The sequence below is a fragment of the Hippocampus guttulatus genome, chromosome 16 (genome assembly GCF_054856545.1).
Source record: "Hippocampus guttulatus isolate MCC_2025c chromosome 16, RoL_Hgut_1.0, whole genome shotgun sequence".
In the NCBI taxonomy this organism is placed as follows: Eukaryota; Metazoa; Chordata; class Actinopteri; order Syngnathiformes; family Syngnathidae; genus Hippocampus; species Hippocampus guttulatus.
This window is the reverse complement of record NC_141276.1, coordinates 11,145,797-11,162,556: the sequence shown is the minus strand read 5'-3', so window position 1 is coordinate 11,162,556 and position 16,760 is coordinate 11,145,797. Positions and strand designations below refer to the sequence as shown.

At 42.3% G+C, this 16,760-nt stretch overlaps 3 protein-coding genes across 4 annotated transcripts; 2 read left to right on the top strand and 1 right to left on the bottom strand.

Moving 5' to 3' along the window:
- The first annotated feature begins 196 nt into the window (after window positions 1–196).
- On the top strand, window positions 197–3,826 carry mif4gdb (MIF4G domain containing b). 2 transcript variants are annotated; one of them, XM_086134132.1, is made up of 7 exons: window positions 215–309; window positions 585–646; window positions 830–910; window positions 978–1,087; window positions 1,734–1,889; window positions 2,767–2,859; window positions 3,138–3,826. In XM_086134132.1, exons 1-7 carry the CDS (start codon window positions 248–250, stop codon window positions 3,363–3,365), a joined length of 792 nt encoding a protein of 263 aa, XP_085990258.1. In that variant the 5' UTR covers window positions 215–247; the 3' UTR covers window positions 3,366–3,826. The 2 variants fall into 2 exon arrangements, with proteins under 2 accessions (XP_085990259.1, XP_085990258.1); XM_086134133.1 differs by lacking the exon at window positions 585–646 and having other exon boundaries at window positions 197–309.
- A 1,246-nt stretch (window positions 3,827–5,072) lies between these two features.
- On the bottom strand, window positions 5,073–6,905 carry mrps7 (mitochondrial ribosomal protein S7). Its single transcript, XM_086132205.1, has 5 exons — window positions 6,715–6,905; window positions 6,097–6,288; window positions 5,789–5,852; window positions 5,502–5,669; window positions 5,073–5,312 (listed from the first exon to the last, which is right to left on the bottom strand). Exons 1-5 carry the CDS (start codon window positions 6,756–6,758, stop codon window positions 5,091–5,093), a joined length of 690 nt encoding a protein of 229 aa, XP_085988331.1. The 5' UTR covers window positions 6,759–6,905; the 3' UTR covers window positions 5,073–5,090.
- A 55-nt stretch (window positions 6,906–6,960) lies between these two features.
- gga3b (golgi associated, gamma adaptin ear containing, ARF binding protein 3b) lies at window positions 6,961–16,753 on the top strand. The gene is made up of 17 exons (XM_086132207.1): window positions 6,961–7,024; window positions 7,325–7,409; window positions 7,510–7,585; window positions 7,664–7,762; window positions 9,074–9,197; window positions 9,277–9,380; window positions 9,562–9,642; window positions 9,979–10,116; window positions 10,197–10,278; window positions 10,434–10,550; window positions 11,506–11,775; window positions 11,858–11,943; window positions 12,804–12,928; window positions 13,975–14,246; window positions 14,405–14,574; window positions 15,220–15,330; window positions 15,432–16,753. The coding sequence occupies exons 1-17, from the start codon at window positions 6,985–6,987 to the stop codon at window positions 15,540–15,542; spliced, it is 2,091 nt and encodes a 696-aa protein (XP_085988333.1). The 5' UTR covers window positions 6,961–6,984; the 3' UTR covers window positions 15,543–16,753.
- Window positions 16,754–16,760: the final 7 nt, after the last annotated feature.

Sequence of the window (16,760 nt, the reverse complement as noted above, 5' to 3'; positions counted from 1 at the left end):
ATATAGTAAGGTAATCAACTTCTAATACGTACAAAAAATGTTAAGACCAAACATAATTTGAAGGAGAAGGGGGATCTTCTCACCCCAAGGCGGCAACGACGAATTTCTCTCATTGAGCCAACCCTGTGATGGGGAATTGTCTTGTGTTGTTATTGTATCTTTGAAAGACTACGCTCACCTATGCGAGTGGGCCTGTATTTTCTTGTGGCTATATTTCATCTTTGAATGCCTTCAGCACGCCATACCTATGCAAGTAAAAACGCGAAGACTCTTCAATTCACGTTACGATTCGCGTAGCATTTTCAAAATGTAAGTAATATCAACCAGATGTTTTCATAACTCAACATTTAACTCTTCTTGCGTTAAACTTAACTTCTACTTGTTGACTATGAGCACAGAAGCTAGCTTGCTAGCATCACGTTCGTTTTAAATGTAAAAACAAACACTTTTTTTTTCCCGACTGCCAGGAACTGATTTCTTAATCGGCTAAACGTGCTTTTTGGGGGATTAATAACCTCTTTATTTAACGCACTGCGACGTTAATGTGACCCAAGTTTACACATGTTAATCCTTGTGCTCTGCAGCCAACTTGATGACACCACAGGATTTTGGAGCTATTGTTGTCTATGCCTGCTAAATAGTTTAGGTAGGAGTATTTAGTTTTTGTTTATACTGTGGACTTCCCATTTCACAACCACAGGCACACAGAAGCACATTTAAATTCCTTATATAATGTTGTTTATATAGTGGAATACAAAACAAAAATCCCAATAGAGTAAAGGCTTTCGGAAGTAGAGTTTGTGATTGCATTCAGTGGTGTTCTCTGCAGCTATGGAAAACTCTCCCGAAGACTACAGGATCCAGTCATTTGACCTGCAAACGCAAATGTTGCTCAAAACAGCCTTGAAAGGTCAGTTCAATACATGAATATTCCCAAAAGTGTGTCAATGGTTTCAAATATGTTAAACATCCTCCAGATCCAGGCTCAGTGAATCTGGAGAAGGTGTCCAACATCATTGTGGATCAGTCACTGAAGGACCAGGTGTTCAGCAAGGAGGCAGGACGCATCTGCTACACTATTGCGCAGGTGCTTGCGATGTCAGGAGTTGCTATCAGTGGCCAGCGGTGTGTTTATTTACACAATTGCTGCAACTGTTTTCATCTGAAAATCTTTTTTTTTCCACCCATGACCAGGCAATCTTGTGATGTAGTAAACATGTTCACATTAAGAGGTCAATTCGAGATCAGATTTTCCTTCAAAGGTTCCCTTCAGACCTTCCACGAAACCTTGCATATTGATGCAGAGGACCAATGACCGACTGATTTGTTTACCCCCCCCCCCCACCCCTCCTATTTTATCTATCCGGATATTTGCTCATTCCCATCATTTTTATTATTGTTATTCAATTAACAGCATGTCAAAATTTATTTATTTATTGTGATCTGGAATGTTGTATGGTAAGAGTGTGCGAATGGGTGGTGTGTTTGGGTGGAGTACGGCAATTTCCATTGTATGTTCTTTCATTCAGGGACATTCTTTGTTTCACCTGTTGGTACTTGTTCGAAAGGTTTCTTTTTATTATTGTTGTCTCCCATACATGGAAAAGGTCAATACAAATATTTGACCCAAAAAAAAGTTTTCTCCAAATTCAGTGGCAGCGAGTACCGAGCATCTATAAGGGGTGAAGCATTTTGATTTGCATTCTCTAATGAAAATCTCATTTGTGGCTCAGGCGGAGGTCAAGCAGAACAACGGCAGCGTGTTCAGGAGGAACTTGCTGAACAGGCTCCAGCAGGAGTTCAAGGAACGCGAGGGGACTCGAGCTCGTTCCCTGCAGGAGTGGGTCTGCTTCGTCACCTTCATCTGTAACATCTATGACTACCTCAAAGTGAGCATGCAAACACCCTACGATCTGTTTTTCGGCGTTCCGCCCAAATTTCATTGTGTCCGCACCACACAAGGAGAAAACTTTCTCTTCTATACCCCTAAACTCCATAGCAATTCAAAGCGTTCATAATTTTACAACTGAAAATTCATAGGGCGGCCCGGTAGTCCAGTGGTTAGCACGTCGACTTCACAGTGCAGAGGTACCGGGTTCAATTCCAGCTCCGGCCTCCCTGTGTGGAGTTTGCATGTACTCCCCGGGCCTGCGTGGGTTTTCTCCGGGTACTCCGGTTTCCTCCCACATTCCAAAAACATGCATGGCAGGCTGATTGAATGCTCTAAATTGTCCCTAGGTGTGAATGTGAGCGTGGATGGTTGTTCGTCTCTGTGTGCCCTGCGATTGGCTGGCAACCGATTCAGGGTGTCCCCCGCCTACTGCCCGAAGACAGCTGGGATAGGCTCCAGCACCCCCCGCGACCCTAGTGAGGATCAAGCGGTTCAGAAAATGGATGGATGGATGGATGGATGAAAATTCATAAATTGTCAAAGGGAAAAAGTGATTTACAAGAACAAATCTGTTGGGATAAAAGCAAGTCTTCCAAGAATAAAGTTGTAATTTTTCAAAATGGTTTTAATATTACAACATTAAAGTCAAAGTTTCACAACCACTACCATTCTGTTCTTGCGATCGTAAGTCTCAAGAACAGAATTCTCGAAAGTCGTTAGAGTGTTGTAAGAGAATAGAAGCTTTTAATCTGGCCAAAGGTCGGCAGGAGCTATTATGTTCATGTTTGTTTTGTTAGCACGCCAGTCCCCATATGCAATTATGCACGTTTTTCCAAAGCATCCTGTTTAATTGTAATTTTTGTCATGCCGCGCAGGTGAACAACATGCCCATGGTGGCGCTGGTCCATCCTGTGTACGACTGTCTGATGAGGCTGGCGCAACCCGATGCTCTGATGAATGAGGAGGAGGTGAGCAAGACCACACTCTATTTAGGCTAGTATGCTTGATAAGGTATGAATGTGGCCTGTTTGTGTTGAATAATTTAACTGCCTGAATTCAGTCGTCTATGTAACATTGGTTCATGATTACGTACATGTTTTATGTGTGGTGTTGATGCTTTATGATCCTGTTTTCATTGCTTTGCTGCCTTCTATCAGCATCCAAATGCCATGACAATTATTTGTAGATTTTTGCATGTCATTGCACTGTACTCACCTCCAGCTTCGGTGCGTCTTCCCTCACTCAGGTGGACTGTCTGGTGCTGCAGCTCCACCGCATCGGGGAGCAGTTGGAGAAGTCCAGCAGCCAGCGCATGGACGAGCTTTTCTACCTGCTGCGCGATGGCTTCCTGCTCCAGGAGGGTCTCACCTCCATGGCCCGCCTGCTGCTGCTGGAGATCCTGGAATTCAGGGCGGGGGGCTGGGTGCTCAGCGGCACGGCGCACAGATATTACTATAGCGAAATTGCAGACTGAATGTGGCAAAGGGGGTGTGGAGTTTTGGGTTTTTTGGGGGGGGGGGATACACCAGCAATTTTCGTGATGGACATCAAAAATGTGCAATCGATCCTGAGAGTGAAATACCTGAGGTTCGGTCACACCGCCTCCTTGGTAATTATTTTTATTTATTTATTGTAGTTTTATATATCTTGAAGGAACTCCTTTTCATGAGAAAACATTTCAAAGTTAAAGTTGGGATATTCCTGATCAGACTGAAGTTGGTCTGACCCGTTTTCTGATGTGTGACAAATGGTGAAGGAAATAGAAATATCTGTTGCAGTTTTGAGAGCTAGTTTGTCATTAAAGAGATGCATTGCAGTTCTGCCAGCTGGTAAATAAGGAGTGTGTATAGCTGTTATGGTTTTATTCAAGGGAAGATTAATATGTGTATACTGTTATTGTATTTTGTATTTGTTCCAATAAAATCTTGGGTTACAAAAAAAGTTTTGATATGGGTGTGACTTTTTCAAAGTGATACATGTCCACTTTTATTCAGATGCCTCAAAATTAATTTGAATCGTTTTTTAAATGATTTCTAAATACATTAAACATTTTTTTTTCCAAGATGGCGCCCGAGTAGGCAGCCTTCGGCAAGTGCTCTTCAAGAGCCTTGCTTTTTTGTTCTTTTTTGGTGGTTTTGTCTTTTGTTTTGTCACGTTGTTTGTTGTTTCATCGTGTGGACCTGATATGGACTGTTTTCAGCGTTTTTTGGCCACGACATTCGTCAAAGGAGAAGAATCTGTGCTTGGTGGTTGCGCCTTCTCGGCAGCACGCCTGTACCAGCACAGATTTTGATTGGGAGGAATGTCGGCGCCATTGACTGTCGGTGCTGGACAGACCTGGGGCGCTTGTGTTTTTTGCGCCTGTAATGGGCAGCATTTTTCACGACCCCGTTTTGTTCAGTGGATATGTCGGTGCTGTTGGACAGTCGGCGTTGGTGCGGCTGGATGGATGGCTGCTGAAGTTGAGGATGAGGAGAGAGGAGCGTTGGCGCAATTGGAACCGAGAGTCGCCACTTGGAATTGAAATGGATTTCCATGGGACAGGAGAAGTGAACCAATCTCTTTTTTCGTCAATGGATGCTACAGCTTCTTGTTGACTTTGAAACTTAGCTTGTAGCCGACGTGTGCACATTTTGAGCATGACGTCTCTGATCCACTAGTTAAAGGACACTTTGATTCTCTCCTCTTTCATCTCAAACTGCTTCAAACAAAGCATGTGACGGAAAAGTGGTTAGGACTGCGCGACTGTCCGTGTTTTATGTTATGTGTTGTGTTTATTATTTTACTTTATGTTAACTGTTTTGTTAAGCGCTTTGTTACAGCTGCCGCTGTTGTGAAAGCGCTGTATAAATCAGCATGTATTGTATTGTATTGTATTAAACATGTTTGAGAACTGCTGGGACAGTTGCTTTGGAACACCTTGTCGGTGTGCGCCTCCTGGAGAGGAAGGGGGTGGGGGGGTTCACTTGACAGCCAGTTTGAAAATAGGTGTAGGTGTGAATTATGTTGAATATACTGTAAACACATTTTGTGCTTTTCTACACTATTCAGATGAACCAAGCCATCCCTGTAGTTCATAACTCTTCAGCCCTTGAGTTTTATCAAGTTTATTATTTACAAAAGGTGCCATATGTCACCTTTCAATGTGAAGAAGACAGTTGTCCCCCCCCCCCCCCCCCCCCCCCAGTCCTCTGCACTTCTACCACCAGCGGTAATGCGCGTATGCTCTGTTGGCTTCGGCCATCTTGTGGAGCTCGATCTTCTTCTTGAAGACATTGCCTTCCTTCATGGAAGCTGCCATCAGTTCCTGAGAGAGTTTTTCATACATGTGTGTGCGCCGGTGCTTATTTTCCCTGCACTCTGTGATCATCCATTTCATGGCAAGGAAGCGTCGCCTGTTGTCTGTAAGTGGCACCGGCACCTGAATGACAAGAGAATGGTGGTTTATTTTCATTTTCAAAATGGTTTTATTTGAAGCTTTTATGTGGCGTCTGGTGAATTTGGTATAATTTACTTCATCTGTATATGAGGGTCGGTGTGGGGATCTGATATTTATGAACAAAAATCTGAGATTTTATTAGTTAATTTGTTTTATGCAACTGAAACTGACCTGGTAGTACTTTCCACCTTTCTGGATGCTGGTGAGACCAACGACGGGCTTACAGTTGTCTAAAGCTTGATGAAAGATAGCATAAGGGTTGCACTCAATCTCTTCTCTCTTTGCCTCTGGAGCTTTGTGGTACTTCTCCACCTGTTTCCTTTTAATAAGCTCCAATGTCTGAAAAGGAGCAGGCACATTTTCAACGGACTTGAAAAAACTACCACAGTGAAAGGCCTCCTCAGTCTGCCATCTACTGAAGTCTCTGAAGTTGTGAGTAAATACCAATGTGTTCGTACCTCTGTCATGATCTCCCTTGCCAAAACTTTGTTTCCATGCTTCATCATCATGTTGATGAACTTACTGGAAAACCAAAGACAAAACAATCAACAACTCCACAGTGCGTCCGTGTGTAACACGGACAGTGGTGGGAAGTAGCCAAGTTTAAAAACATAATTATTGTACTTCAGTATTTTTTTTAGGTATCCATTCTAAAGTAATTACTTTTCCAATTACTTTTTAGTTTGAGTCTCCATCAAGTCAAATAAAATAAGCAAAAACATCTGCACTTTTACTGAAGTATAGTTTTAGGATGTATTCGAGATACCTGATGACAGGATCATGGAAAACTGAGCTGGTGACGCTGTTCGTGGCCGCTTTGATGGGCCTGAGAGCCTTCAGCGACTGCTCTTCCTTCTCCTCATCGCTGAGTTCCGTCTCTGGTTTCTCATAAACCTCTTTCCTCACCTCTGGCTCCAGATAGTATGGATTGTATCTGCTCCATCGCATCGCCAAGACCCTGGAAACACAAAACATTCATTCATAGTCATCTTATCAGACAGTCATAACAATTTGTAATGCATTTTAGTTATATGAAGTCTATTGGTATCATCATCAGGTTAATAATACTGTAAATTCGTATGTGTAATGATGGGGAGAGTATAAGACTATCAGCATAAACGTGAAGTTCAAGATATTATTGGACTTAACATATAGTGGTCATGTTCAAATAAATATACAAATGTATGCAAGGAAAGAAAAAAACCGCAATTACAGGTGCAAAAAAAAATCAGGCATAAACCCAGTCTACCTTGAACAGGAATTTAACGATGCAACGGAATTTCTCTACTCTGTCCATGTAGCTGTCCTTGATAATGGATGGATGTAAAAACTTATTGCTTCATTCATTACGTATCCCGTTTATAGTTATAAAATGCGACATTACCTGGGTGTCCAAGGTTTTAAAAGTCCAGAAATGGAAGTCGCCATGTTGAAAATGTCAGTACCTCGACAACACTCAGTTTAGTAGCTCGTGCAGCTGCCTTCTCAAAAAAACATCTATCTTTCAAAATTTAAATATGAATACAAATTAAACAATACTGTATTTTCATTTGTATTTTACTGTATTTTTTTTTTACTTTGTATGGTATTAACAATGGCATTTTACTCGACTCTCGTTTACACGCTCGTGACATCTCGCGATGTTTTGATTACTATGGCGTTTCAGGAAGGAGAGTCGCTTGAATCCTGGCTCAGTGAGTGATTTTTGCAAATTTATAAATTAAAAGACACCCGTAGTCGTGCAATTTCCAATGCCAGCGTTAAGACACTGTCAGTTATTTCATACAGTAGTTGTCAGCACTGCTTTCCGGCACTTTCGACGGCATTGTGGTCGTGACTGGTCGATAAGTACATCATTTCAGTCATCTGGGTGGAGGTCTTAAAATGTAGTGTCTTTTCAGTGTGTTAAGTCTGTTGAATTGACACAAGATTTGAATGGAGTGGTTGGACTGATGATCAATATGTAATTGTGTGAAAATGTACGTGTGTCTCAGATAAAGCCACCCATCCAACAAACAGACAAGAGGACTGGGAGTACATCATTGGCTTCTGTGACCAAGTCAACAAAGAACTGGAAGGGTTTGTTTTGTATTTCCAACACGTCATTATTATTATTATTATTATTATTATCAACATCCCTTCGGGGGGAAAAAATATAATTAGGAATTTCCTCTTGCAGCCCCCAAATTGCAATCCCACTACTGGTCCATAAGATCCACTCACCACAAGAATGGGAAGCTCTTCAGGCACTTACAGTAAGAAGAAAGAAAAAAAAAATCTTCATTGTAGCAGAAGCAACTTGATCTGTGTGAATTTATTGATTGTGTACGTAGGTGTTAGAGGCGTGCATGAAGAACTGCGGGAGCAGGTTTCATAACGAAGTTGGGAAATACCGATTTTTAAACGAGCTAATTAAAGTTGTGTCTCCAAAGGTAAGTTGTCTTAAGTGCCGTACGGTCCCCTCCGTTTATCTCGGATAATCCAATCCGGTCCTGTGAGCGCGAAGCGGAAATAAATAATAAATAAAGGGACCATTGAACAAAAACATAAAATGTGTTTAGTAGTATTACCCCTCCCATACAGTTCAAACACATCTAAACCTATTTCAACACTTTAAGGAGTTTTCCTTCGCGCCTTTTCTCACACTCTGTCAAGAAACAGTAGACTGTCGTATTAATTCACTTTCAGGAAATGAAAAGATGGCTTGCCTGCACAGCTCTCCAAATATGAGGCAAAGCCCACTCACTTCAAGCTCTTTGTCACTTCCGGCATGAAGTTTAACGTAAAACTGACACACTAAATAAAAGATAAAATAAATAAAATATACACATTGTATATTTCAATACAATAACGTTTCGCCAAACCAAATCAATTCATCTAACCAAAGTTAGATGAATTGATTTGGTTTGCAACTCTAGGGGAAAAAATGAAGAGACCAGAGAAAGAAAAGACGTATGTGAAGTTTTTCACCATTATTTATTTTAGGGGTTAATACACTATGCTGAAATAACATAAAAAGAATCAGATTTGGATAAATCACAACAAGCACGTCTGCTTACAATGAACGTTGAAGGAAGCCGAGAGGAGTTGAAAGGCGTATTTGGGTATGCTCAGTTTGGTCGAAAACACAAGTACTGTACGTGTTGTGATGAGGCGACTTCTGTTTTTTTGGGAACCACGGTCTCTCGTGGCCAAAACTATTTATGGCCTCAAACGCCTCAGTGCACTAAACATATACTGTATTTATTTTTTTTTTAAAAAGTCAGCGAGAGAGAAGCCCAGCCCGACCCGACCTGAACTCAAAGCAATGATTGACATTTTATGCCCGACCCGGGTCGGGCTCTGGATCGGGCCGCCCGATCTTACCTCTATTGGGAGTGATGTTGTCAGTAAAGAATGAAAGAAAAACAAACGTCAAAATCAGAGAAACTCATCATTTGGCTTTTTCGTCTTAATTTTTCCGGAGCTGTATAATGTGAAACGCCATAGATGGGCTAACCGACATTAGCCTCAATGCTCAAGTAATTCTAAACCTTCAAACAACTGATACTCTAACAAACAGTGCAGTACTCACAGATATTCTCTCTACTGTTTGGGAACGGGGACGATCAATAGAGCTTCGTTGGGCATCTTCACTGCCTCTTCTTAATTATGCTGCAACTCTAAATCCTGATACACCTGTCAAAACCTATGACAAAAAATAAAAAATGGCTGATTGTGTGCTCCATTTTGTCGATTTGCAGTACATGGGCGACAGTGCACCTGAGAAGGTGAAGAGAAAGATTGTCGAAATGCTGTACAGCTGGACCGTCGCCTTCCCCACTGAGCCCAAGATAAATGAAGCCTACCAAACATTGAGAAGACAAGGTTTGCTTTGGCACGATTTTGGATCTGCATTTTTTTTTTCCTCTTCCTGTCTTTGTTTATGCCAACACTCTTCCCACAGGGCTGGTGACCCGAGATCCAGAGTTGCCGCCAGACCGGACTTTGATTCCCTCTCCGCCCACTCGGCCGAAACATCCAGTGTTCGACAACGAGGACATGGGGAAGGTCTGCAAGGTTTTTTTGGGGGGGAGGGGGAGGGGTGCCATTCGGGTTTTTGGACAGTGTTGGTGGTGGAGTGAGTACGATGTAGTTGTCGCGCACGTTTTCAGCAGTGAACATGTACAAACTTGTCGGATGTGTTTCCAAACAAGCCTTGTTTGTGTTTGCTTGAATGCAATGTCCGCAGCTCCTTGCTGAGCTTCTCCGCAGCAAAAACCCCGAAGACCTCCAGGAAGCCAACAGGTTAATCAAAAATATGGTGAAAGAGGTGAGAGACTTCCCTAGTCATTTCACATAGTGGAATATTTAATTTTTGAAATGTTACATGCCATTATCTTGTTTGTTTAGTATTTACGTACCGCCAAACTGGATGTGAAACCTGGTTACCGTGGTAACAGTCAGAGATGGAAAGACTGGACATAGTATATATCTAATTGATTCCACATCATCCTCACTATTATTTCACTATTCGTGCTTAGTGTGACATTTTTGTTTGGTGGTGTGCCGGGGGGTTTAATAATCAAGTTGCCTTGGATGAATAAAGGTTGAGAAACAATGTTTTGTTACCAGGCAGGGTGGTGAGCATTTTATTTTATTCCCCCAGGACGAGGTGCGCGTGCAGAAGGTGTCAAAGCGCAACAACACGCTGGAGGAGGTCAACATCAACGTCAAGCTCTTGACCGAGATGCTCTCCCACTACGACAAAGACGCCTCGTCGGAGTCCGACAAGGAGATTATGAAGGTTGGTGTTTTGAAGCAAATGTGTCACAGTTACACCGAAAAGCGTCGCTCGGGAAAAAACATCGTTCTTCGCTGCCTTAGGAACTGTGCGAGCGCTGTGATCAGCTGAGACGGGCCGCTTTCAAAATGGCCACTGAGGCAGAGGACAACGACACCAGTTTAGGTTTGACGTTTTTTTTTTTTTTTAAATCTGATGGAAGTGCAGAAATCGAGTTGAGACTCAGTCAAGTGTTGCGCTCCACATGATGAACCAATCATCAATTCCACATAATCGATAAATTCTTAACGAAAAATGAATGAATGGTTTATTATGCTCAGGTGACATCCTGCAGGCTAGCGACGACCTTTCCAGAGTCATCAACTCCTACAAGAAAATAGTGGAGGGGTTGGCTGTCAACGGAGACAGCCAGGAGCCTCGTGGACACACACGCAGCGGTCAGATAATTCAGCGCGAACAGACACACACACTAATACACACAAAAAATATATATACACATTTATTTCAGTTACAGTTCATGGAGAAACACCATTTACAGATCTGTGATGGAGCGGCTGCCCAACCAATACAATTTTTTTTCTTAAACTACATGTCAAAGTGTAAAACAAACTTACCGGTAAACAAAAATATGGTTACATTATGCAATACTTAATTGTCATCGGTCATACACATTCGACCGTTGAAAAACATGAGCGTCAGATGGGGAGGGTGCGTCCGTCTTGACATCTGTTTGCAGCTCATCCTGTTTTTGCATCTATGTCTAAAGCACAGGAAAACCACAAACATGCACGGCAACGAGCTTGCGTAGCAACCCTGACAGATAGCGGGATAAGGTGATACAAGTTAACGTCGTCAATCAAGGGTGTCAAACTCATTTTTGTCGTGGGCCACATTGTAGTTACAGTTTCCCTTGGAGGGTCGTTACGAATTTTGGGAAACCATGTAAATGTTTAATCACCTCCACATATTACATACACAGTGCACAACAGATGGATGGATAACTAGTTTTAAAATCAGAAGTCAAGAATAATGACTGTTATTGTGGACTACATGTGACAATTTGAAATTTTGGTTCAGACTTTAGCAAGCATCATGGAACTTGACATGCTTGATTTGCTTTCGCGGGCCACGTAAAATGATGTGGCAGGCCAGATCTGGCCCCCGAGCCTTGACTTTGACACGTGTGCCGTAAATGATAAAATTTCCACTTCGCCGCTTACACAAATGACACACACAAACATACACTAAACACACAAATGACAATCAACAACCAACACACCCACGCGTAAAAAACACACAAGGTGTGCGCACACACATACTAGGACCATAGGCAACAAAAACACACACAACTGCACCTCAAGCCATCCACATCTTGCCGTGTTTGTCCCCCAGATCTGCCAGAGACAACCGACACACTCATCGACTTGACCGTCACGGACCCGCCGAGTCCTCCTGGACCGGCAGCGGCGCCGGCGCCCGCCCCCGTCCCGCTATCGGGCGCTCTCTCCGACATCTTGGGCGACTCATCCTTCCCCGCCTTGCTGCCGCCTCCCAATCAACCGCCGGGCCCGCTGGCCGCTCTGGGCGGCAGCCCGGGTCACCCTCCGCCTGACGGGGCCTCCGACGCACTCTCGCTTCTTGATCATGAGCTGCTGTCATTAGGTAGTCACTCAAATACTGTACTTCCCTTAAGTCCAAAGCCAATTTTTTTTTTTCAAATAAAAGCATTTTGTACATCCCACAGGACTAACTGATGACCACCCCGCATTACTGAGCAACCAGTCCAAAGCAAATCCAAACAAGGCATCCAATCAGTGGAGTTCCTTGCAGGTACAATATCTTGATGAGTCACAAATTCTCTGGTTAGCTTAAGCACACAATAGGAGCTGATGGTGGTCCTGTACTAGTCTACTCTTTGTCCTCACTTGTCAGCGCACTAGTAGAACAACCGGGCTTCCCTGGACAAGACAATTTGGCACCCCAGATGGGACCTCAAGTGCTTGACGGGGACACGGACGAGGACAGAGTTCTTCGTCTTTTTTTTTTTTTTTTTTGGGAAGAAGGTTGCGCAGTCCAATTCTCGTCCGTCTCCTCCTCAAGCAACCACTCGAGGTACCATCTGGGGTGCCAAATTGTCTTGTCCAGGGAAGCCAAGACAACAAGTATGATTAAAAAAAAAAAAAGATGAGATTTATTTGAAAAAAACAGAGAGAGACACCGTTCACAGATCTGTCAAGGGAGACCCCCCCCCCCCCCCCGCGCGCGTTTTGCGCTCTCATTTAATCTTGTTGGGAGGTGGTGAAGGTCAGCACAATCAGCATTTTGAGCAGCTACACAGAATGCACACTAGTGCATGAGCAGGCAACTTTGCTTATCCGCAAAATAACTGGTCAGCATTCAAAGGTACGAACAGTTACTTCCATTTTTTTGCCCTGTTCGATGTCTAATTCCCATTCCAATTCACTCTGAACCTTTTTTTTACCACTACTAGTGCCACTTTGGCCCTTCCAGTGTCCAATCAGCTTACTCGTCAGCGACTGTGCTGCCCTAGAAACACTTAACTCGGCTTGTTTCATGCAACAAACCTTTCTACAAGTAAGACACGTTGTTGTACTAGCACGCTGACTTGTCTTCCTCGTAAGGAAAAAAGGATGCAGAACGAATGCTCAGAGGCTTTTACCTGTCTTCAGGCCCCTGCGACAAGTACAGATTTGTTTGGCGGTCCGGCTGCATTCTTGCCCCCAGCAGAAGCCGACGTTCCCTCACTCCAGAACCTTCAAGACCTGGCTCTCATGGGCTTCCCCAATCATAAGAGGTGCCATACAAAGAAGTACTGCTTTATTATGTTTGTTTTTAAAACTCCTAAAATTTAAAAAAAAAAAAAAAAAAAAACTCCAACTTTGTATTTTTGTGTCTATTTTATCCAGAGCACATTAACGGGTTTTTTTCTTGTGGAAATTAACTTTTGTCACTTGTCCGATTACAACATTATTCTCTGAAAAACGACACTTTTTTATGTTTAACATTAAGTCCTAAAGTATTTAAAGGATTTTGGGTAATATTTCTATTTTAATTCTGGTAATATTGCCACTTTAACTTTGTAGAGTAAAATAGTAAATAACACTGGTCAACAGCAAATTTTGATCAAGAGATGGCTTTATGGGTACCAAAATGTATTTTTGCCACTGATTAAAAAAATGTATTTACTTTTTTTTAATAAGTGTTATAATTAATTTTAAGATTTTTTTTTTATTTTTAAGTTCGACCTATAAAACCTTGTGCAATACGGATTCGACGATGCATTGGAATTTATAGCTGGCGTTTCATTTAAAAAAAAAAAAATAATTCCACCTGTTGCTGAAGCTAACCCTTTATTCATAAATATAACACAATGTTACATATTGTTATAATATGAGTGTGATAAGAAGAAATAAGGGCGGATTCGGAATCTGTGCAAAAAAAATTAATCGAGAAAAGTGTACTTGCATCTGTAAAAATTTGTTGAGCGGTGTAATTAATAATGCACGATTAATTTTGAGCTTAACATCAGCATTCTACTTTGGTTCTAGTTCATGGAAGTATACATTTAAATTAAAATGTAACAACAGGCTATTTTAAATGTACCATAGAGAATTGCTTGAAACGCTTTTCATTTTGAGTCAGTTTACTTTTTGTGTAAAGGCCACATTATTTCCTGATTCTTAGAATATAGCCTCCAATAAAATGGAGATAATCATATTTTTACTACATTATTATAAAATTATTTTTGCGACTTTATTAGTAGCGATTTGAAGATATTTTGTGTTTGTGTTTTGTGTGTATAAGTGTTGAATATATAGTGTGACTTTCCACATTTTCCAGTGGCACGCCAATGGGAAGTTTTGGGGGACCCACAGTGGTTCCTCCCCCCACGGCCAGGTCGAGCTCCCCCTCTCCAGCATCTCTCATCCAGGGTGCTCTGCCCATCTCTCCTGCCCTGAGCCACGCCAAAGCCCAGAACCTGGCCTCCGTCCCGGGTAGCCCGCTCTTCCGCTCCCTGTCCCCGGCCCACCCTGCCGTCCAGGGAAGCCCCGCCAGAACTGCGCAGATGTCCCTAAGCAACGTGCACGTTCCTCTGGACGCCATCAGACCCAGTGAGGATTACACTCTAATAGTTTTTCCAAACAATACTCAAGTTCACATTCACTTTGGGAAAATTTACGTGAATTGCCGTGGAAAGTTTCCCGAACGATTTTTGCATCTCATTAGCTGTTTGTCATATCCGCTGGCTAACATGTCCTTCTTATTGTAGGTAAAGTGCTGCCGGTGACCGCCTACGACAAGGACGGTGTTCGGGTTCTGCTCAATTTTGCTTCCGATTCTCCCCCTGGCAGGCCTGATGTGTTGGTCATGGTGGTGTCCATGCTTAACACAGCGCCACTTCCTGTTCATGGGGTGGTACTGCAAGCTGCTGTACCAAAAGTAATACACTTGTGTGGACTGGCGACATTTTATGTGTGTTCGCCTATTCACAGATGTTTTTTTTAACCTATCCATTCATCCATTTTCTAATTCGCTTAACCTCACAAGGGTTGCGGGCATGCTGGAGCCAATCCCAGCTGACTTCGTGCCGCAGGCGGGGTACATCCTGAACTGGTTGCCAGCCAATCGCAAGGCACACATAGACAAACAACCGTGCTCACAATTACACCTAATGACAATTTAGAGAACCAATCGTTCATTATTCACTGAAAAACTTTTGCTGCTTTTGTACTTTGTCTGAAATGTCCTAAAATGCCACAAGATGGCACCAAAGCCCTACCTAACAAACGTAGTGCTGTGGCGCCATGTTCTGGCATCATATTGCCAAGGAACTATTTTTGAAGTGAAAGAAGGAGCTTCTGCGAATATAAAAGTAGTTGATATGGTCTCATCTATTGTCATCAATACGCAGTTCTAAATATGTAGGGGTGATTTGCTTTAGTTCATTTTGGGTTCATCCAGAAATTTCACCCGAAGGCTAAATATCGCAAAATTTTTACATACAACACATAAAGGAAATACCGGACGTGTGGGTTTTTTTTTTTTTTTTCAGTGAACCATCTTTTTTTTCTCCTCCTGTTCCAGTCAATGAAGGTGAAGCTACAGCCTCCTTCAGGAACAGAATTGGCCGCGTTTAACCCCATCCTACCTCCGGCCTCCATTACGCAGATCATGCTGCTGGCCAATCCAACAAAGGTGAGTCAACCCCACACGCGCCAATGTCACATTACTCGCCAATACAGAGAGGCTCACACTAGCTCCATTTTTGCTGACTCGAGTTGTTCGCGTATTTTCAGGAAAAGGTTCGCCTGCGCTACAAGCTGGCGTTCACGCTTGGGGATGTACTGTGCAACGAGGTGGGGGAGGTGGACCAGTTCCCACCGCCTGAGGCGTGGGGGCACTTATAAAAACACACACGCACACACTTCACCAAGGAAACTCTAGTCTTTACGAAGAGACCTATCATCACAGCATAAAGACAGTTGGAACAACTCAACGTTTTAGTTGGTTTCGTGATACATGAGGTTTTATTTAGGTATAGCTTTTGCGGTTTTTTTTCAGGTAACTAAAGATAAGCACTGATATGAAAACAGTCATATTTAAAGGGGACATATGAAGGAAAATTGACTTTTTAATTGCTTGTATGCAAGTACAGTGTACCTAGACTTTTGAGTGCTCCAAAATGGTCAGTCTTGATCTTTGGGGTATTGCAATGAAAGTATGTCACAAACCTATTTAAAACCAAAATGTGTACATTTTCTTCTAATATAGTATCCTAAATATCTAATATCCGAAATAATTCTCCTAAATATGAGAGTTGTTTTTTTTTGCCCCTTCACGACTTTTGATCTTGACTGCATTACATCTGAACGGGGGACTGAAATGAGCACATTTTCAGATTTGTAACTCGAAAATGAGTGTTACATAAATCGGATCCTCGGCATTTGAGCATTTATTTGTATTTATTTACCGTTTAGACAAATGTCAATGTGGCAAATATTTTTACTTTTTAAAATATTGTTTGATATTTGTCACTGTAGAAGGATTAGACTTTCTAATAACCAAATGACTTGAGTTGTAACGCAGCTTTTGTTTCATTTGACGCTTGTTATTTAAGTTAGTTCTCATATGGATGATAATTTTTCCTCAACTATTCCTAGTATCGGGTCTTACGGTGATCCCTGCGGATTCAGTTTGGCAGATTGCTTGGCTGTCTCGTGGCATCTTGGCGCCAAGGAGCTATGTTGAAGTGAGTAGATGAGCTTCCTTTTTGGCAACAGTTGTGCTTTGTCGCCATGTTGTGGCATCTAGAAGCAGTTATAAACCCTCACTACTAGCAGGGGTTTCTCTATACTTGCGGTGCGTTTTACTGTCAGTTAACAACACTGAACCTTGAAAATGTGAAATCAAATATATGGACATGAATTTAAAATTATTCAGCCGTGGAACCGCGTCATGGTGCTGACTCATCAGCCTAATTTGCATATGAGATGTACAGAAGCGAGTTTAAGTGTACATAATTCAGAACTACTGTATCGTCGTTTGTGAATACGTGACATTTACATTTGTACATTCAGTTTGTTTGCTGCATGAAATAAAGATTTTTGTGTGAATGGAAGCTGATG